The following is a 22,999-nucleotide window of genomic DNA, read 5'->3' on the forward strand; positions in this document are numbered from 1 at the left end:
CGTGTGCAGGTGCGGACTGCTTGAGGAAATCAGGTGTTGCGAATGGTACTGAACACTGCAGTCATCAGTGAACACAGCCACTTCTGACCTTAAATTGGAGGGAAGGTCATTGATGAGCATCAAAAGATGGTTGGATCTATCCTGCAGTAATGTCTTGTGGCTGAGATGATTGACTTCCAACAACCACAACTATCTTCCGTTGTGCTTGGTATGACAGTGGAGATGGTAGCAGAGTGGTAATGTTACTGGACTAGGCCCGGACTAAAACTCTGGACGCACTGCCATGGCAGCTAGGGGAATGTATGTTCAATTGATTAATAAATCTGGAATAAAAATCTAGTCTCAGTAATGATGATCATGAGACTAACAGATTGTCATAAAAACCCATCTAGTTCAGTAATGTCCTTCAGGGAAGGAAATCTGCCATCCTGTCTCTATTTCTAAGCCAATATTGGGTTGAATCCAGGAAACCAGTGTAAAAGACAAGGCTAAAGCGAAGGCCTGAGACCAAGAGCGAGACCTAACCGATACCAGGGGGGATAAATAGAGCAGTAACAGAGGAGGCCTGAGACCAGGCACAAGAGAGCTGAGGGAGATGGATTGGGATAATTAGAGCTAAATTGTGAACAGACAATCCAAGTTCAAGGACATGGGAGATCAGGTTGACACTACTAATTAGAGAAAACATTGTGGTGTTACAAAGAGAGGATGTCCATGGGGAGCAAGGACAGAATTGAATTTGTTAGAGTAGAGAAGTATGATCACGCTTTTGAAGATATTCTATAAGCCTCCAAATAGTGAGAGAGAGATAGAGGAGCAAATCTTTCTGCAGGGAAATCAGAGAAAAGTGTTCAAACTATAGAGTAATGTTATTTGGGAGACTTTGATTGCCCAAATATCAATTGGGATAATGTTGAAGTAAAGGGTAAGGAGGGGAAAAAATTTATGAAATGTGTTCAAGAGAACTTCCTTGACCAGTATATTCTCAGTCCAACTAGGAAGGAGGCATTTGCAGGCCTGGTGCTGGAGAATGAGGTGTGCCAAGTGGATCAAGGGCAGAATTTAACAGGTGGTGGGGTTTCCCACCCCATCACCCAAGGAGCCGTGGGGAACACGTCCCCGCCAATGACAGCTACCCCTGAGCCATTTAAACCTGTATCCTTGTACCATCGGCTAATGAGAACAGTTTTTCTTTGTCTACCTTATATAAAAACGTCTTAATCTTGTACAACTATCTCAAATCTTCCCTCAACTTCCTTTGCTCCGGCAAGAACAACTCCAGCTTCTCCCTTCAACCTTATAGCTAAATTCCATCATCCCTGAAACTATTCCGGTAAATGTGTTCTGTACCTTGTGAAAGGGAAATCATCTTTAAATAATCTGTTAGAGTTCTTTGATGAGGTAACATTCAAGGTGGATAAAGGGGAACCGGTAGATGTGGTGAATGAATTTCCAAAAGACATTTGTTAAGGTACCACATCAAATCAGGATAAGAGCACATGGTGTAGAGGTAACATATTAGCATGGATAAAGGATTGGTTGGCTTACAGGAAGCAGAATAGGGATAAATGGGTCTTTTTCCAGATTGGCAAACTGTAACTAGCGGAGTGCCAGAGGGATCAGTTGTGGGTCCTCAATTATTCACAATCTATATCAATGACGTGGATGAAGGGAGTAAATGAATGGGAGCTACATTTGCCGGTGACACCAAGATAAGTAGGAAAGTAAGTTGTCAAGAGGAGAGAGTGAGTCTGCAAAGGGATATAGACAAGTTAAGTGAGTGAACAAAAAATTGGCAAAAGGATTATAACGTGGCCAAATGTGAGCATGTTCACTTTGGCAGGAAGGATAGAAAAGCAACGTACTATTTAAATGAGGAAAGATTGCAGAACCTGGTGATACAGAGGGATCTAGGTGTCCTGGCACATGAATCACATAAAGTTAATATGCAGGTAGAACAAGTAATTAGGAAGGCAAATAGAATGTTGATGTTTATTGCAAGAGGAATGAAATATAAAAGTAGGGAAGTTTTAGTACAGCTGTACAGGGCCTTGGTGAGATCACATCTGGAGTACTGTGTACAGTTTTGGTCTCCTTATTTAAAAAAGATGTACCTGCTTTAGAAGTAGTTCAGAAAAGGTTGATTGGATTCATCCTTGGGATGAAGGGATTGTTTTGTGAAGAAAGGTTGAACAGGTTAGACCTATACCCATTGGAGTTTAGAAGAATGAGAGGTGATCTTATTGAAACATATAAGATCCTGAGGGTACTTGATAGGGTGGATGAGGACGTCTTCTTGTGGGGGAGACTAAAACTAGGGGACATAGTTTAAAAATAAGAGCTCTCCCTTTTAAGACAGACATGAGGAGAAACTTTCTCTCCCAAAAGTTCGTTGGTGTGTGGAATTCTCTTCCTCAGAAAGTGGTGGAGGCTGGGTCTCTGAATTTATTTAATGCAGAGTTAGACAGATTTTTGATAAGCAGGGGAGTCAAAGGTTATGGGGGGCAGAGAGGAAAGTGGAACCAAGGGCACAAGCAGACCAGCCATGATCTTATTGAATGGTGGAGCAGGCTCAAAGGGCCAAACGGCCTATCGCTGCTCCTATGTCCCTTCTAAAGCACCCTCACATCCTTCCTAAAGTGTGGTGATTAGAATTAGACACAGTACCGCAGTTGTGTCCTAATCATAACTTTATGAAGGTTCAACATAACTTGCCTGCTTTTGTATTCAATACCTCTATTTATGAAGCTGAAGATTCCAGAGACTTTGTTAACTGTCCATGTGTTTTGCTGCCTTCAAAGACCTATGCACATGGAAGCCCAGGTCCTCCTGACCCTGTACCCTCTTTAGAACTCTGCCATTAGATATATATTGGCTTTTCCTATCCCTTCTGCCAAAATTCATCACCTCTATGCGTTAAATTCCATCTGCCTATGCTGCTAGCCAATCTATGTCATTTTGCAGTTGATTGGCATCATCCTCACTGTTTGGCAGACCTGCAAGTCATCACTGGGAATTTTGAAATTTTATGCTGTATTCCAATATCCAAGTCATTTATGTATACAAAAATAACAGTGGTCCTTGAACTGACCCTTGTGGAATACCAATATCTACCATCCTTCAGTCTGAAATTCAATCCATTTACCATGACTCGTGGAATTTTTCACCCGGAGACTAAGTGTGGTGGCGGGCGGGATAAGCAACGTGTTTCCCACTGGGCAGTGGGGCTTGGAAGCTCATTAATTATGCACTGCTGAGCAGCTCTCCAAACCACATGGCGGGCACTGATTCTTTCGCCCTGCCATCACCTAATGGGTTCGAAGGTCCTTCTGCCATATTTAAATGCCAGCTGAACACACACATTCACTATCTGTAGCCCAGCTGTGTCATTGCTAGATCCTGAGAGGGCCCCAGGACACACAAGACGGTTGCCCTGAAGTTCAGCCATGACTCCCTTGAGGCTCTTGGCTGAGGTGTTCGCCAACGCCCAAGGGATGGATCCAGGAGGTCCAGCAACCTCACCTCGCTGACCTGGGAGGCAGTCACAGAGGGGGTCTTCTTCATGGGCAACCGCCAGTGAAATGCCCTGCAATGCAGGAAGAGGATGAATGATCTCATCCACTCCACCAGGGTAAGTCAACTGTCTGCTCACTCCAATCTCACACTCTCATAATGTACTCAAAGGGTGGCACTGCTCAGGGATCTCACACAATATTAGCAGGGGAGACATCAGCACTGATTGTCTCGCAGACACATTAACATCACCAGTATCTTATCCAAAATGCTACACAAACAGATTCTTACTCGGGAGGGCTGAGCACACACAGCATGCTTCCCATCCTCTGCTTCATCCCTTCTCATCACATTCCATCCATTTGTCTTCATGCAGGCCAAGCTTGCCCACTACAGGAGGGAGAGCTCCCAGGCTGGATGAGGGATAGCCGATATCCAGGATCACTTGATTCGAGGAGGATGTCACCAAGGTGGCAGGGGAGGACAGGGATCGCTCTGTGGTGAAGGCGAGATCAGCCTCTCCCAGCAACCCAGTACGGATGAGCCCTCCATGAGTTGATCACATTCTGACATTCACAGTGAGTGACATGAAATGTTTTATTCTGCCTGCTCATGAACTAAATCTATCTCCTCTTTCTTACAGGCACCAGCGGGCCCAGACAGAGCTCCAGACAAACCACAAGCCCCGGCCCCCAGGCCACCTGAGAGGAGGATGCTGAGGATGCTTCAGATGAAGACCGCCACTGCATTCACCTGTACACTCCACCAGCACAGAGACACACACCTCAGTAGGTCAGAGATCTAGATTAGACTCGGGGTCACTTTCTAGAGAGTACTTCACAGACAGTTCTCCACAGCAGTTGGAGACAGTGATAGCCCAGGTCTCTGCCTTTTGGAGGACTGCTAGAGAACAGGCATCCGCTTAGAGTCAGATGATGATCCTCTGGAAATGACTGTCTCTAACATGCTAGAGATGCAAAGACAGGTGGAGGAACATCAGTCAGAGTTGTGAGAAGCAGTCAACAGACTAGAGCAAAGAATGGAGGAGGCCGTCCGTGTTATGTCTGATGTCATGGCTCCGACATCCAAGTGCCTCGAGGTCACAGTGGGAAGAGCGGCAACCGCCTTGGAGACCTTGCTCCAGCAGCTTCTGCTGAATTTGCACTCGGACCTGCATACCACCACTCTAGGCATAGGTGAGATCCGTCAATGGCTAGGTGAGAGGAGGACGGGAACCTCAATCTTCCTCCAGGTGCCCCTTCTCCTCAAGAAATCAGGCAGGGGCCCATGGGCACCCAAAGGTGGAGGAGCATCAGCTGGACACCCCAGGGCCATCTATCCAGGTGACTCCAAGAGTGCGCAGTCGTTCTCAATCCCCCCTGCCCTATTACCCCATCGTCTCCATCTCCACAGGCCAAGGAGGGTACACCTGCCCCACAGCAGGAGACCCAAGCAGGCTGGGCCCCTCCAGGCCTTGGGGCTCCAGGGAACACCCACCAATGTCATCTCAAGCAACAGGGTGTAGCAGTCAGCAGTCTGCCTGCAACTCTGCTGCGGATGTCAGGGATGCACCTAGACCTAGTGGTAGGGTTAGAAAGGCTAAGAAATTCTGAGATCACTATGGAGGCATGGGTGTTCACTCATTGTATATATCATGCACCTTTGTAAATATATTTCTTGCTTATTGAGATGAACTGTCATCACTTTCCTGTTAATTAAGATCAGGTGCCAGGTAGCTCTTAAAACGCCACGTGTGCAATTGATTGCACCCTGCACTCTAGAAATCCCAGAAATCTAGCAGCATGGCTAGCTTCATCCAGGATCATCATCTGACTTTATATAACTAACAGCCTTATTTTCGAGGGCATCTGTCATCTCCTTTTACATTTATGTGTTGAGGACCAAGAGATGCCGCATAGGTCCCCTGTGGATCCCTGGAACGAGCTACTTGCAAAAAAATTGAGTGCGGCAGTGATCTTCAGGGGCACTTTAAGGAGATGCCCTCCCAGCCCATGAACATCAGATCCTCCTGCATATGTGGCAGATAGGAGCCACCATATCTTTGGACAAGTGTTATGTGTGCGGCACTGTCTTACATTCATCTCCAAATAGGAAGGGCGTCTTCGGTATTTCCTTGACTCCTTGACCTCCTCAGCTTCTGGGGCTGTCCTGGACCATGCATCTCAGGCTGGGCCGCCTCTCTAAGCTGTGCAAGATAGCACTGGGCCCTTCTTCTCCTCAATCTGAGTACTGCCATCAAGAAGGTAGTTTTGAACACAACCTCCATTCTGCAATCCTCCTCCTTCTTGTGGACAGATAGATCCAAGAGATGAATGTAGATTGACCAACTATAGCAGACCTCCCACTTGCAGCTGGAAAGCCACTGTCATGCCCAAGTGCTGTGTCTACTCGCCATTCCCTGTTCCAGCCTTGTAGCTGAGGCTACAAGAAGAAGCTACCCCAACAACTTGGCATCTCAATCCCACAGAGGACGGAAGAGGCATGAACACAGCCATGCAGTGTTGACCCTCAGTAAAGGCACTCATATGATGCCTGATTTGCATTAGAGATTAACTTTTTGGAACGACTGGATGCCTTACGGACCGTGACCCATGCCAATTGGACAGTGCACTTTACAGGGTTTCATAGCGCATCTTGCAGATACCCAGCAGCTGTGCTTCTTTAATGGCTGGCTTCCTATTTCCTTTTCCTATTCCTCTGACATTTAAATGCTCAATGAGACCACTTCTAACGTGACTTAATTGACTATTGCAGTCTTGAGTAAAAGCGAACCATTGGTTCCAACCCTTATCTTCTCAGTAAGGTGTTCATGAGTTCTATCAGCTGAGCCTTCATCTCCATGTTGCGAACCTAATAAGTATGACGGTGCCCCCTAAAAAGGCAACAGAGTCCAGCCGTGGACTCCTCCCACACAGCATCAGACTCCTTCTGTGGAGATTTTTTTCCAGTTTCATTTTTTTAAACTACGTCATTGAGATGGTGGTGCTGAACTTCTACTTCCAGACCAGCTTCCATCCTCCCCCGTCACCGTTCACATCCCTCCGATCATCCTGGAACTCACGGTGTGCAGGTAGACCTCCCTCCGATCATTCTCCAGCCACCCCCAGTAACCCTGGAGACCTTAGTTATTGTTGTGGACACTCCTGCTCTCTCCCCTAAACCCATCACTGTAGATGTCCCCATGCCATGGGACCTCACCACTCCCCCTCTTGGGTTGTGTACATGATCACATACAGGGCCCCCCCCCCCCATGAGAGCTTTGAGTACCCCACCCCCTTTATTTACAGGCTGCAGATGCCTCCCCTGACCATGACAATTCCATCTGCAGCCCAGAACCAACCCAGCCATCCCCAGGACCACAGTGTGTGAGGCACTGGCCATGCCCTGCACACCAAGCTGTGCACAACCCCCATTGAGCACACAGGCCTTGCTCCTTCCTGGACCGGTATTACAATGTGTGTGCCATGTGGCCCGCAAAGCCCCAGGACTGCCTTTAATCTCTCAACCCGACCTTTTGGCCTCAGTCCCAGGATTATGTGTCCGTCACTCAGCCCCCCCGTTTCCTTCAGGGCTGACCACACCACTGATTCCTCCCCAACCCCCACAACCTCATGAGTCTCTGTGTAACCCCTCCCTCTTGTGTTACACTAACCCCCCTTTCCCTAGTCTTGAGTCTACATGCACCTCTTCCATGTCGGGCTCCAACTCCCCCACTCCCAATCATCCTGCCACCTCCCCCCACATTTCCCCCCCCCCCGCTTCCGCCTCAACTTTCTCCTGTTCTCTTCATCCTCAGGTCTCCTAAAACCTTGCCCACAGACTGGCTTGTAATTACTTGGATTGTCTTGAACATTTGTCACATTTGCCACTTTCTAATCCTCTGGCTCCTCTCCTATATCTATGAAAGATTGGAAGATCATGGCAGCCTCTTCCATTATCTCCACCACCCCCATCCCACTTCCCTTAGCAACCATGGATGTAAGCCATCTGGATGAGGCAACTTATCTAGTCTAAGTATAGCCAGCCTTTCCAATACATACTGCCTATAATTTTTTATCCATTACCTCTGCCATCTCTACTTCCACCAATAATTTGTCAGCATCATAAACATTGATACAAAGTACGTATTGAGTATTCTCTGTGCCTCTAAGCATATATCACCTTCTTTGTCCCTAATAGGACCTACTACTCTTTACATTTATTGAGTTTCCCTTTTTGTTAACTGCTATTCTATTCTCATATTCTCTGTTTGTCAATTTTATTTTCCTCCTCACTTCCCCTCTCAGCTTATTGTATTTTGCCAAGCTCCTTGAAAAAATTATCTGAAATGCATCATGTACCCTCTTTGTTTGTTTCATAATATTGTCTATCTCCCTCATCATCCAAAGAACTCTAGCTTTAGTTCCCTAGCCTCTCCCTCTTGTTGGAATGTACTTAGACTGAAACATTTCCTCCTTAAAAGTCACCTATTGTTCCCTTACAGTTTTCCTGTCAATCTTTGGTTCTGTCATACCTTGGCTGGATCCCTTCTCATTCCTTTGAAGTTAGCTCTCTTCAGGGATGAGAAATTTCTGTCATTTGGAAGAGTTCTGATTTTTCGATAATGGAATTCTGCCCTTTTAATTTTTTTCTGACCCCTGCCTCCCCTTGGTCACCGCTTGCCTCCAACGCCGGCAAATCCAGGAGGAGCCTCAGGAAGATCTCTACCAATAATGAGGCTGGGAGTAGGCTCAGGGGAGGCCCATTCATCCCACCAGGAGGATGTGTTCTGCTGTTAGCTGCCTGGTGAGCTGTGGGGACAGGGTTACAGTTTTGCCTGCCAATCTTTGATTTCAATTTACCTGGTCCAGATCTGTTCCTACCCCATTATAAGGTGGCCCTTCCTGAATTAATTATTGCTATTCTGGATTGCTCCTTGTTATTTTCCATAGCCTCTACTAATCTCTTTGTATTCTGTCTTATCAAGCACACCTCAGCTATCTATGCACTTTGTTATGCTTTGGCAGGTGGAATTTGCCAGGCTAACCAAATCCCAAAGGGAAACTTGGTCAGGCTATCACGACGGTTTTGCAATTTGTATTTATTATGAGAAGGTATGTGTACTGAAGTCAGAAGTAAAGATTCCACTATCACTTTTGGAGATTTTAAATATTAAATTAAAAGATTTATTAACAAAAGAAAACTTAAGCACAGAAGATTAGTTACACAGTTGAAAGCTGGACGATGCCTGAAACATTTCCTCCTTAAAAATCACCCATTGTTCCCTTACAGTTTTCCTGTCAATCTTTAGTTGAAAATTAGTTACACAGTTACTTAGCCAGACTCACAAATAAACACCCTTTTACAGGCAACCATCCCTATAGATTCTTAAGCTTTAAAACCTCCAGTAATATTATCGCAAGGCACCCACTATTGCTATAAGGGAGGTATGTCACAAGCTTCTCTTCCCTCAACAATGGAAATCCAAGGCTTGTAACAAAACCTTGCTTTCTGGACCAAGCAAGCACTTCCCTGGGGTGGCTAAAAGCTGCCACTTCACAATTCTTCAAGAATTCACATGACCACTCCCATACAGGTTTCAATCTTTCCTTAAATACATTTCTTCCCTTTCATCTTTATCCGTTGTTCTTAACCGTCTTTTGAAAGCTACCTTTCTCAGAATTTAAAATCTTTCACGTTGTCTTCATGGCCGCTACCTTCGGGGAAAAATAAACTCAATAATTTTGCTTTATTTATTTATGATCACTGCCAGTGGTAAAACTCACTGTTACGTCTCTATGAAATTCAACAGCTAAAAATTCAACCCCTCATCTATCTCCTAATGCAAATTGCTATTCACGCTGTATCTACTGGGATCCTATCTCAGCTCGCCCATCTCCACTTCAAAATGCCTGCTTTTACACCTAATTCCTTTGATGATTTAAACTTTGCAGTCTGACTGTCTTCAATTTAGTTAAACTAGTCACACACACAGCCCCCACAAGCCTGCTTCACAGTATCCCACTGTAATATTGGAAAAAATGATAATCTCTTTACAACTTAATGTATGCCTCTTTCCTGACCCTCAATTGTTCCCTTATGTCTTCATTAGAACCACAACCATAGAAAGGTTACAGCACAGAAGGAGGCCATTCGGCCCATCTTGTCCATGCCAGCCCGAGGACACCCAGGTGCCCTTTCTAATCCCACCTTCCTGCACCTGGCCCATAGCCCTGCAGCTTACAGCACTTTAGGTACAGATCCAGGTACTTTTTAAAAGAGTTAAAAGTTTCTGCCTCTACCACCAACTTGGGCAACGAATTCCAGACACCCACTACCCTCTGCGTAAAAAAGTTCTTCCTCATGTCCCCCCTACTTATCTTGAATCTATGTCCCTTGGTTCTACAATTCTCCATCAAGGGAAACAATTTTATCCTGTACACTCTATCTATTCCCCTCATAATTTTGTACACCTCAACCAAGTCACCTCTCAGCCTTCTTTGTTCCAGGGAAAATAACCCCAACCTATCCAATCTCTCCTCGTAGCTACACTTTTCTAACCCTGGCAACATTCTTGTAAACCTCCTCTGCACTCTCACCAGAGCTATTACGTCCTTCCTGTAATGTGGTGACCAGAACTGCACACAATACTCCAGTTGTGGCCTCACCAGTGTTTTATACAATTCCAACATTATATCCTCACTTTTATATTCTATACCTCTGCCAATGAAGGAGAGCATTCCATATGACTTCTTTACAACCTTGTCTACTTGAACTGCTGCCTTCATGGACCTGTGTACTTGTACGCCAAGGTATCTCACTTCATCTACCCCTCTTAGTATATTCCCATTTATTTTGTAATCCCTGTAAATGTATGACCTCACACTTCTCTATGTTAAAATCCATCTGCCACTTTACCACCCACTCCACCAACCCATCTATATTGTTTTGGAGATTATGGCTATCCTCAACACTATCCACTACCTGGCCAATCTTTGTGTCATCTGCAAATTTCCCAATCGTGCCCCCCACGTTCACGTCCAAATCGCTAATAAATAACACAAACAGCAAGGGTCCCAACACCGAACCCTGTGGAACACCACTTGAGACAACTTTCCATTCGCAAGGGCATCCATCGACCATTACCTTTTGTTTCCTGTTAAAAAGCCAACCTTTTATCCAGTTTGCCACATTACCCTGAATCCCATGGGCTTTTACTTTCCTGACCAATCTGCCATGTGGGACCTTGTCAAATGCCTTGCTAAAATCCATGTACAAAACATCCACTGCACTACCTTCATCAACCCTTCTTGTCACTTCCTCAAAGAATTCAATCAAATTTGTGAGGCAAGACCTTCCTTTAACAAATCCATGTTGACCATCCCTGACTAGTCCATGCCTTTCCACATAACAGTTAATCCTATCTCTCAGGATTGATTCTACTAATTTGCTCATCACCGATGTAAGACTAACTGGCCTATAATTGTTTGGCATTTCCTTTGATCCCTTTTTAAACAATGGAACTACGTTTGCATTTCTCCAGTCCTCCAGTATCTCCTCTGTATCTAGTGAAGATTGGAAAATCATCCTCAGAGCATCTGCTATCTCCTCCCTAACTTCCTTCAGCAGCCTCGGAAACAATCCATCTGGCCCTGGCGACTTATCAACTTATCAAGGGACTTCAACCCTTCGAGTACTTCCTCTCTCTTAATGACTATCCCATCCAATATCTCACAGTGTTCCTCCTGGACTACTATATCTACATCTTCCCTTTCCTTTGTAAACACAGAGACAAAATATTCACTCAAAACCCTTCCCACAGCCTCTGCATCTACACACAAGTTTCCATCTTCATCTCTGATAGGTCCCACTTTTTCCTTACCTAATCTTTTAGCATTAATGTATTGGTAAAACATCTTTGGGTTATCTTTAACTTTACTTGCTAATCTTTTTTGATGCCCTCTCTTTGATTTCCTTATTTCCTTTTTTACTTTGTCCCTGCACTTCCTATATTTGTCTAGGCTATCTCTGCAGTGCTTAGTTCATTGTGCCTATCATACGCTTTCTTTTTCTGTTTGATCTTCCCCTGTATTCCTCTAGACAGCCAGGGAGGTCTAGATTTGGCAGTACCACTCTTATTTTTGTGGGGGACATGTCTACTTTGTACAATTAGGATCTCGCTTTTTAGTGCTTTCCACTGGCTTTCCAATGTTTTATCTTCCAGCAGTGCTGTCCAGTCCACCTCAGCCAAGTACCTTCTCATTTCTGCAAAATTTGCCTTTCCCCAGTTCAAGACTTTTACTCCTGCCTTATCTCTGTCCTTTTCCATGGTAATGCTAAATCTGACTGAATTGTGATCACTGTCCCCGATACGGTAGCCAACTGTCACTTCACCCACTTGCCCTTCTTCGTTCCCCAAGACTAGGTCTAGAATTGCATCTCCTCTCATTGGGTTTGTCACTAATTGGTTGAAAAAGTTTTCCTGGACACACTGCATGAATCTTTCTCCCTCAGTGCCCCTTATCTTGTTTGAATCCCAGTTGATATTAGGATAGCTGAAGTCTCCTACTATTATTACCCTCTTGTTCTTACAAGCAGAAATTTGCCTACATATTTGTTCTTCTATCTCCCTTTCATATTTATCCATGGAGTTTCACTATTGTTTAGTTTATTCATTCCTTTTAGTGGAATATATTTTACATGCAAGTTCTATTCTCAGCTCCTCAAAATAAGCTTTTCTCCAATCCATTAACCTGATTTTCAACATACTTATCCCCTTTCTATTATCATCTTAAAGTATATTGTATTGTTGTCACTCTTGCTTAGATTTTCCCATATTTTTACTTCTCTTGTTTGCTCTGGTTCATTCACCATTCCTCTTCCTCCTTCGGGCACCATGCCCAAAGAGAGCATGGGTGACCATGCACTTCCATTGGATTGGTCTATGATTGTGCTTGGCAAAGTACTACAGTGGTTTGCCATTGCCTTCTGTAGTACGGCTGACCAGGAAACTCCCCTACTCTTACTGCCTGCCATTGGGCGTATTGGAAGGATTTACAGATTGATAATCAACCTGTTTGGCCACATTATGAACGTATCTTGCATAGCCATCAAGCCCTGAAGTGAGGCTTGAACCTGGAGCTCCTGGCTTAGAGGTAGGGTGCACTACCACTGCATCACAAAACCTCCCCACTTCATTCACCATTGCTAGATCCAATAGCAAGTCTTCCCTAGTTGACCTTTTTAAAATCATAGAATGGTTCAGCACAGGAAGCCATTCAGCCCATCATACCTGTGCCGGCTCTTCGAAGGAGCAATCCACCTATTGCCACTCACCTCCTCCCTGTAGTCCTGTATATTCTTCCTTCTCAGATAACAATTCAATCTCCTCTTGAATGCCTCAAGTGAAATTGCCTCCACCACACTCTCAGGCAGTGCTGCATGAATAAGTTTTCCCACATGTCACCATTGCTCCTTTTGCCAATTACCTTAAATCTGTGCCCTCTTGACCCTGATCCTTCTACCAAAAGTTTTTCCCTATCTACTCTTTTCAGATCCCTCATGATTTTGAAAGCCTTAATTAAATCTCCTCTCAACCTTCTCTTCTCCAAGGGAAACAGTCCCAACCTCCCCAATCTATCTCCATAACTGAAGTTCCTCATCCCTGGAACCATTCTCGTGAATCTTTTCTACATTCCCTCATGCCTTCACATCCTTTCTAAAGTGTGGCGCCCAGAACTGGATGCAGTGCTGCAGTTGAGGCCAAATCAGTGTTCTATGCATAACATAACTTCCTTGCTTTTGTACTCTTATGTCCCTATTAATAAAGTCCAGGATGCTGTATGCTTTATTAACTGCTCTCTCAACTGCCCTGGCATCTTCAATGCATTATGCACATATACACCAGGTCCCTCTGCTCCTGCGCACTTTTAGAATTGTGCCCTTTATTTTGCATTGTCTCTCCATGTTCTTCCTATCAAAATGAATCACTTCTCACTGCCCTGCATTAAATTACATCTGTCACTTGTTCGTCCATTCCACCAATCTGTCTACACTATCTTCATCAAAATTCACAATGCCTCCATGCTCTGTTATGTCCACAGATTTTGAAATTATGTCCTGCACACCAATGTCTAGGTTATTAGTATGTCAGTAAAGGCTAGGGTCCTAACACTGAGCCCTGGGGAATTCCACTAATGACCTCCCTCCAGTCTGAAAACCATCCATTAAACACTACTCTCTGTTTCCTGTCACTCAGGCAATTTCGTACCTATGTTGCTACTGAGCCTTTTATTCCATGAACTCTAACTTTAGTCACAAGTCTGTTGTGCTGCGGTTCATCAAATGCCTTCTGGAAGTCAATGGACATGACCCTCATCAACTCTGTTACTTCATCAAAAAACACAAGTTAGTTAAACATTGTTAGTGAAACCTTAACAAATCTTAACAAACTAATCTTTCCTTAATTAACCCGCATTTGACCAAGTGACTATTAATTTTGTCCCAAATTATTGTTCCTAGAAGCTTCTCCACCACCCAAGTTAAACTGACTGGCCTATAGTTTTTGGACTTATATTTACCCCCTTGTTCAAAAAAATGTGTAACATTTGTAATTCTCCAGTCTCCTGGTCTAAGTCCAAGGAAAATTGGAAAATTCTGGCCAATGGCTCTGCAACTTCCATTCTCACTCCCTCAGTATTTTTGGATGTATTTCATCCAGTCCTGGTGCCTTATCAACTTTAAGTACAGACAGTCTATCTAATATCTCCTCTTTATCAATTTTAAAGCCTTTTCACCAAGATTTGCGCAGCAGCATCTTCCTTACTGAAGACAGATGCAAAGTATTCATTTAATCCCTCAGCCATATCACTGCCTCCATGAGTAAATCCCCTTTTTGGCCCCTAATCGGCCCCACTCCTTTTACCATCCTTTTACCATTAAATGCCAATAGAGGATTTTTGGATTCTCTTTTACTTTAGCTGCTTTTCATACTGTCTCTTTGCTTCTCTTATTTGCTTTTTCACTTCTCCTCTGAACCATCTGCCTGCTTCTCAGTTGTATTATCCACCTGACATCTGTCATAAGTACACCTTTTCTTCTTCATCTTAATCCCTATGGCCTAAATCTTCTGGTCTCCAGATCATCGGAGGTGGGAGATGTATGCCAAGATGCTGCAGAAGTTCTGACGTACAGACAAATGCAGAAATTGCCCAGGAAGTTTAGACTTTGCATGGGCTGATTCCCTGCTGCCTGGGACCCACCGCTAATGACTCCAACCCTGACCTCAGGGCAGAGACTTGGGCCAGATATGCTGGACTTACCTGCACACTTACCTAAGAAATGTTAGTTTAGTATCTGGTCTAACTCAGTGGTTAGCCAGGGTAACAAAACTGACCAGCCCCCAACCACCCCACTACCTCCCCCCGACCTCCAGACTACCCCCCAACACCCTGACTACCCCTCTGACCACCTAACTACCACCCCAACCCCACTACCCACCTCACCCACCTACCCACTTCTCCGACTCACCCACTTACCCTTTCACTCACCCATCCACTAATCTACACCAGCATCTACCCGGCAATGTGGAAAATTGCCCAGGTATGTCCTGCACACAAAAATCAGGACAAATCCAACCCTGCCAATTTCTGCCCCATCAGCCTACTCTTGATCATCAGTAAAGTGATGAAAGGTAAAGTGCTATCTAGCGGCACTTGCTTAGCAATAACCTGCTCACTGATGTTCAGTTTGTATTCCGCCAGGGTCACTCAGCTCCTGACCTCATTACAGCCTTGATTCAAACATCGACAAAAAAGCTGAATTTCAGAGGTGAGGTGAGAGCCCTTGACATCAAGGTAGCATTTGACCAAGTGTGTGCTACCTAGTAAAACTGGAGTCAATGGGAATTGTGGGGGTAAACTTTCTGCTGGTTAGAGTTATACCTAGCACAAAGGAAGATGATTATGGTTGTTGGTGGTCAATCATCTCAGTTCCAGGACATCACTGCAGGAGTTCCTCATGGTACTGTCCTAGGCCCAACCAACTTCAGCTGCTGCATCAATGACCTTCCTTCCATCATAAGATCAGAAGTGGGGATGTTCGCTTATGATTGCGCAATGTTCAACAACATTTGCAACCCCTCAGATACTGGAACAGTCCATGCCCAAATGCAGCAAGACTTGGACGATATCAAGGCTTGGGCTGACAGGTGGCAAGTAACATTCGCACCATGCAAGTGCCAGGCAATGACCATCTCCAACAAGAGAGAATCTAACCATCGCCCCTCGACACTCAATGGCATTACCATCGCTGAATCCCCCACTATCAACATCTGGGGGGTTACCATTGTCCAGAAACTGAAATGGACTAGCCATATAAATAGTGTGGCTACAAGAGCAGGTCAGAGGCTAGGAATCCTGTGGTGAGTAACTCACCACCTGACTCCCCAAAGCCTGTCTACCATCTAAAAGGCACAAGTCAGCAGTGTGATGGAATACTCTCTATTTGCCTAGACGAGTGCAGCTTCAGCAACACTCAAAAAGTTTGACACCATCCAGGGCAAAGCAGCCTGCTTGATTGGCACCGCATCCACAAACATTCACTCCCTCCACCACCGAAGCACATTGGCAAGAATGTGTACCATCTACAAGATGCACTGCAGGAATTCACCAAGCCTTCCAGACAGCACCTTCCAAACCCATGACCACTACCATCTAGAAGGACAAGGGCAGCAGATAGATGGGAACACTACCACCTGGAAGTTCCCCTCAAAGCCACTCACCATCCTAACTTGGAAATATATCACTGTTCCTTCACTGTCGCTGGGCCAAAATCCTGGAATGCCCTCCCTAACAGCACTGTGGATGTACCTACACCACAGAGACTGCAGCAGTTCAAGAAGGCAGCTCACCACCACCTTCTCAAAGGCAATTAGGGTGGGTAATCAATACTGGCCCAGCCAGCGACACCCACATCCCATGATCAATAAAAAAAACACTAATTTATTAAAAGATTTGAGACCTTTAAAAATCTTCAAAAATATGGCAGTTACTGTCATAAAAAGGAGACATATCCTCTCCTTCCTCCGATTCTCCTATGCTCACTGGACTTACCCTGGAGAGGGTGCACTGCCCATTTCTGCTTCAGCTGGGATTGGAAGACATGGCTGAAAATGGGTAGCATTGTTGGGTTGGAGAAAACTGTGGGCAGCGGCAATATGTCTAACGCTGCTGGCCGGAAGATCTAGGCCTATATCTATTTTCATCCAGGGAGCTCTGGATTTGTTTGTCCTACCTTTCCCTTCATGGGAACATACCTTGACTGTGCCTGAAATATCTCTTCTTTGAAGGCAGACAATTGTTCAGTTATAGTTTTGCCTGCCAACCTAAGATTCCAATTGTTCTGGCTCAGACCCACTTTTACTGTACTGTAGTTGGCTTTCTCACTCTGGATTGTTCCATAGCCAAGCTAAGCCTTATGATAACATGATCACTGCCCTCTAAGTGTTCCCTTATTGATTGCTGATTCACTTGATCCACTTCATTCCCCAGCATCAGATAGAGCAATGCCTCCTTTCATGTTGGACTGAAAACATACTGCTGCAGAAAATTCTCCTATACACACTATAGAAACGCTTACCCTTTTCTGTCCTTTGCACTATTACTATCATGGTCTATATTAGGATAATTAAAGTCCCCCATCCTGGCTACTCTATAATTCTTAAACGTCTCTGATAATTCCTTGCAAATTTGTTCCTCTATATCTTTCCCACTGGTTGGTTGGCTATAGAATACGCTCAGTAATGTAATAGTTTGTTTCTTGTTTCTTAGCTCTAACCAAATAGATTCTGTCCTTGATCAATCTAGGATATCCTCTCTGCAATTTGCATATTTGTGTCAAATCTAAATCCTCACAATAGAATAAATGTGATCAATTTTGCAGTGTTTTAAAATAGCATGATAATTTTAGGACCTAAAGTCATTTTTGCAGGGGTAAACTGATACAGTAGTTACCCATAAGACCATAAGACATAGAAGCAGAAGTAGGCCATTCGGCCCATCGAGTCTGCTCTGCCATTCAATGAGATCATGGATGATCTGCTAATCCTCAACTCCACTTTCCTGCCTTGTCCCCATAACCTTTGATTCCCTTACTGCTTAAAAATCTGTCTATCTCAGCCTTGAATATACTTAACTATCCGACCTCTACAGCCCTCTGAGGTAAAGAAATCTACAGATTGACCACCCTCTGAGAGAATAAATTCCTCCTCATCTCTGTTTTAAATGGGCGTCCCCTTACTCTGAGATTATGCCCTCTGGCCCTAGGCTCTCCCACAAGGGGAAACAACCTCTCAGTATCTACCCTGTCAAGCCCCCTAAGAATCTTATACGTTTCAATAAGGTCGCCTCTCATTCTTCTAAACTCCAATGAGTACAGGCCCAACCTACTCAACCTCTCCTCATAAGAAAATCCCTCCATATCCAGGATCAACCTAGTGAACCTTCTCTGGACTGCTTCCAATGTCAGTACATCTTTCCTTCGATAAGGGGACCAAAATTGTTCACAATATCCTAGGTGTGGTCTAACTAGTGCCTTGTATAGTTTGAAATAAAGGCCAGCATTCCATTTGCCTTCCCTATTACCTGTTGAATTTGTATGTTAGCTTTTTGGGATTCGTGCACAAGCACTCCCGAACCCCTCTGTGCTGCAGCCTTCTGCAGTCTTTCTCCATTTAAATAATATTCAGCTCCTCTATTCTTCCTGCCAAAGTGCATAACCTCACATTTTCCCACATTATATTCCACCTGCCAAGTTTTTGCCCACTCACTTGTCTATATCCCTCTGTAAACTCCTTGTGTCATCCTCAACCACTTGCCTTCCCACCTATTTTTGTGTCATCTGCAAAATTGGTGATAGTACATTCACTTCCCTTATCGAAGTCATTAATATATGTTGTAAATAATTGTGGCCCCAGCACTGATACCTGTGGCACTCCATTAGTTACAGGTTGCCATCCCGAAAATGCCCCCCTTATCCCAACTATTTGTCTTCTTTTAGTTAGCCAATCCTCCATGCTAATATACTACCCCCAACACCATGGGCCTTTATCTTATTAAGTAGCCTTATGTGCGGTACCTTATCGAACGCCTTTTGGAAATCCAAATATATCACATCTACTGGTTCCCCTTTATCTATCCTGCTTATTATCTTCTCAAAGAATTCTAATAAATTTGTTAGGCATGATTTCCCCATCATGAAGCCATCCTGAGTCTGCTTGATTAGACTATGTATTTCTAAATGCTCTGCTATTACATCCTTTATAATAGACTCCAACATTTTCCCAATAACAGATGTTAAGCTAACTAGCCTATAGTTACCCCACTGCTAAACTGAAGATCATAAAGTATATTTCAAAGTGTATTGTCAGCAGTGCCACTTCCATGTTGTAGTGCCAAAATCGGATGTTTTTAATTTAGTTGGTTGTGGCTGCATGGTTCACTGATAATGGATTACATTATTGTTTCAATTTTATTTTCATCCCATCTGTCTGCTTATATTGTAAAGGGGCATGGATGCTCCTCCTGCACAATCCAGGAGTTTTAAATTAACTTAATTAAAAGGTACCCTGCCTGGGGCATTACATTGGAACTATTAGAAATAAAGTGGGCTGTGCCAACCTATTATTCTGGTGATTAAGTTTTGCATATTTAAATTAATAATATGTAAACACATTTAGCTTTTATATATAAAAAAAGAAAATCAACATTCATGGTTAATCTTATGTCTTAATCATTCACATTATGCTTGGGGCAATAGAATACGAACTTCCCAATACAAATTTCTAGAGCTCTTTTCAGATCTTGGTACTGCTGCCTCAGAGAAGTTCTAAATGTAGAGCATTTATTTCCTCACTGAAAGGAAAATAAATGGAAGCAAATTAACCTAGGCAAAAATTGCTATTGGTAGAGACTAAAAACCAAGTTCTTGATTAAGGGAATACCTGTACTTGGGAAGCAAACAATCAGTATCAAATAACCTACTGGAGTTTTCATGAAAGAGATTACTGAAAGTTAATCTATCAGTACTATAATCTAATTCTCAATAATACTCCTGATCTTGAAATGATGCACACAACCATTGCCATTGTACATTGGGTCGCAGGTAATCTAAGCTTCTTGTTGAGCAGGCTAATGAATTTTAAAAATCAGACCAATTAAATGATAGCCAAAATGGAGACAATAGCATGCTCCAAAACTATGTATCTAAACAATGCCCTTGAAAACTCTTGATACAGACAGTATGTCAGAAATTGAAGTGGATCACGGACATATGGCTCATTCAGTGCACTTTGATCCACCTCCATTTCTGTTAACATTTTAAATAAGTACTTATTTTCATACCCTTTAATTTGTTTTCTTTTGCAGGTGATGCAATTTGGAAGGATTGATGGTAATGCATACATCCTGGATTTTCAATATCCATTTTCTGCAGTGCAAGCTTTTGCTGTTGCACTAGCAAATGTTACACAGCGGCTGAAATGAATGGGAAGAACCAAAGTGCTTTCTGGAGCTGAGCGTCTAAAGATGCCAGGAATGCACATTGAGTGCACTGTGACTGAATTGGTCTGGGTAGCTACAGTGCTGCTTTTCACTTTAGAGGATCACAGTTCACCTGTTTAGTCTTGAAGTAACAGGAAAGGAGAAGAGCATGCTTCTTAGATGCATGCTAGGAGGATTACAGTTCAGAGACCTTGCTGCTTTGTAGACTTTTGCAGCTGATTACATGCTGCCCCTTGCTTGTCTGAATAGCCCAGTAGAATAAGTTTACCTGTTAACTAGATGGCCTTATATTGGTGTGATTTTTTTCCTGCAACTGTTACAGAAACTTGCTTTCTCGGCGGTTTTTAATAACACTAATAATACTTGAATAATACAAAGGATTCCTGGGAACCAGAATGAAATGTTGACTTTTAGATATGGTGTTAGTAGATAGTTAGATTGTGTCAATACTGTTAAGCACTGGAAAGAACAACTTGAGTAGCTTCTGAGTTAAAACTACAAGTCTTCAAAATATTGTTTTTGAGGCAGTGTGTTTTAATAGTCATTGCTTTGAAATTAACATTTTGTGTTTTTGTTGAGCTATTTTAGTGCTAGAAACTTTTATTACTTTCAAAATTTTTCTTATTTCTAATGACAGGCTGATTGCACATGTATCCCTAATAGCGGATTGCCTTCCCAAATATTAAGCGAACCACCAACTTTCGGTATATTTGTGAAGCGGGGGACTGAATGCACCTAAACTTGTACTGTTACAGAAATGTGCTACATTTTTCAATAAATCTTTTTGTAGCATAGCTTGTCTGTTGGTTTAGACAGTGGTGCAAGTATGAGGCAGTGGGAAAAATGCTATTTACCATTACAAGCTGTAGTGTTTGCTGTCACAGGGGTTATGCAAACACTTGAAGATAGTTAATGTTTATTGCATTGCAAAGTCATGAAAACTTTAAATTTAATTTTGAAAAATAACTTCCAGCCAACATCTTGAGTTGGATTCACATGCTTGAGAAGACAATAAAATTAGCTTTTATAGAAATTTAGAATCAAACATTTTATTATCCTTATTCGACTTGTTTATTATTTGTTTTTATATTTCCCATTAACAATAGGATATTTTATGCAGTGGCAACAGTTCGTAGAATTACATAGAATTTTATAGCATAGAAACAGGCCATTTGGCCAAGCAAATGTCAATGTTTATGACCCACATGAGCCTTGTCTCCCTTACTTTATCAGACCCAATTAACAATATCCATTTTTCTCCCTCATGTGCTTATCTAGGTTCCCCTTAAATGCATCTATGATATTTGCCTGAACAACTTCACGTTGCAGTGACTTCTAGATTCTCACTATTCTCCGATTAAAGAGGTTTCTCCTGAATTCCTGTTTGGTATATATTAGTGACTATCCTGTATTCATAGCCTCTGGCTTTTGACTCCCCACTAGTCATGCCAACACAAAAGGAGGCTATCTGGCCCACCAAATCTATGCCGGCTCTGTCTGGAGGAATCCAATCAGTCTCATTTCTCACCTCTAGCCCCATAGCCTGTCAAGTTTATTTTCCTCAGGTGCCCAACCAATTTACTTTTGAAATCATTCATTGTCTTCACTTAGTTTTTATTTGTTCGTTCACAGGATGTGGGTGTTGCTGGCTAGGTGGTGACCCAGGCAGCCAGTTCCAGGTCATTACTACTCGGTGTGTAAAAGGTTCTTCCTCACAACCCCCTGCATCTCTTGCCCAAAACCTTACATCTCTGCTCCCTAGCCCTTGTACCATCGGATGCTTCACGGACAACTCCAGAGTCTCATCACCTGCCTGGGGCTCAACATTTTCCTGTCTCCCACAGTCCTCCAAGAGTCAGAGGCTTGGACTGCCACAGTCTCTGACAGCCAGTCTGGCGATTGTGCAGTGCTCCACCCAGTTGGTGCTAGCAGTCCAGCTGACACATATGTACCCACCGAGGTGCTAGTATCTGAGCTGGCGCTATGGATGGGATGCAGCACCTCTCCTCTCCCTCAGTTATTAACACCGGTCCCTTGGGAATGGCATATATTGGGGCAAGTGACTAACCTTCTGAAGCAATAACATGCATGAGTATTAATGAGCAATGAGGAAAAAGTCTCAATAAAGTCTCCAACAGAGACATGCAACATGTTAAGCTTGTCACAGAGGTGACTACACCCATTTCAACACACATACTCATCCCATTCCCCATCTCATCACTCCTTCACCCCCATCAGCTAGAGAGGGTCCCTAGAAAACACACCACCCCCCAGCAATAACTCTGGTGTCTCTTCTTCCAACCAATCTGCCCCCTGTTGATCCAGAATGTCCTCCTCCATCTTCAACAGCACCGCCAAGTTTGGGACTTCCCCACCTGTCCTCAATCTTTCATGGACGTTGTGGATACTCATTTCCTGGGAAGATAGTGTGAGCGTGATGAGTTCTATATCTGGATGGATCAACCCCACAATCCCTGGTGCTTCTGTACTGCAGATTATTATTATTGCATTATTCTCCTTGCAGGGAACCTCCCTAGTCATCACACGACAGCCCCCAGAGCCTTGCAGGGTGCAAGACTCCAGTTAGCATTATGGGCATACAGGGACCATTAAATCCATACCCCTGACAGATATCTCTTATGCACACCACATTATACCCACTTCACTCACCCTTGCAGAATGTAGAAGGTCCTTCACCCTTTTTCTGCACTGTAGCCATGTTCTATGGTTGACTACATGGCAACTGGATTCCTCTCTGCCGTCTCCATCCAGTCTTTCGTGGTCTGATGGGGATGTCTCCTCTTGCCATCCTGCGGGAGATAAACGTCTCGTTGTTCAGTGACAGCCCTCAGGAGAGCACACAGGGAGTCATCAGTAAACAGTGAAGCCGTCAATGTGCATTCCTTTGCCATTGCTGATGATTGGAT

The 22,999-nt window shown here is 43.7% G+C and overlaps 1 protein-coding gene across 4 annotated transcripts in view; it reads left to right on the forward strand.

Annotated features, from left to right (window-relative positions):
- The window catches only part of tulp4a (TUB like protein 4a), a 408,102-nt gene extending 387,236 nt beyond the window's left edge, over positions 1-20,866 (forward strand). For all 4 annotated transcript variants that reach the window (XM_078556828.1, XM_078556825.1, XM_078556826.1 and 1 more), the window contains one exon: positions 19,938-20,866. In XM_078556828.1, the coding sequence (XP_078412954.1) occupies positions 19,938-20,054 (117 nt within the window). In that variant the 3' untranslated portion in view covers positions 20,055-20,866. The remainder of the gene's footprint in view (positions 1-19,937) is intronic.
- The last annotated feature ends 2,133 nt before the right edge of the window (positions 20,867-22,999 follow it).

Source organism: Cetorhinus maximus, chromosome 14 (assembly GCF_964194155.1).
Source record: "Cetorhinus maximus chromosome 14, sCetMax3.hap1.1, whole genome shotgun sequence".
Taxonomy (NCBI): Eukaryota; Metazoa; Chordata; class Chondrichthyes; order Lamniformes; family Cetorhinidae; genus Cetorhinus; species Cetorhinus maximus.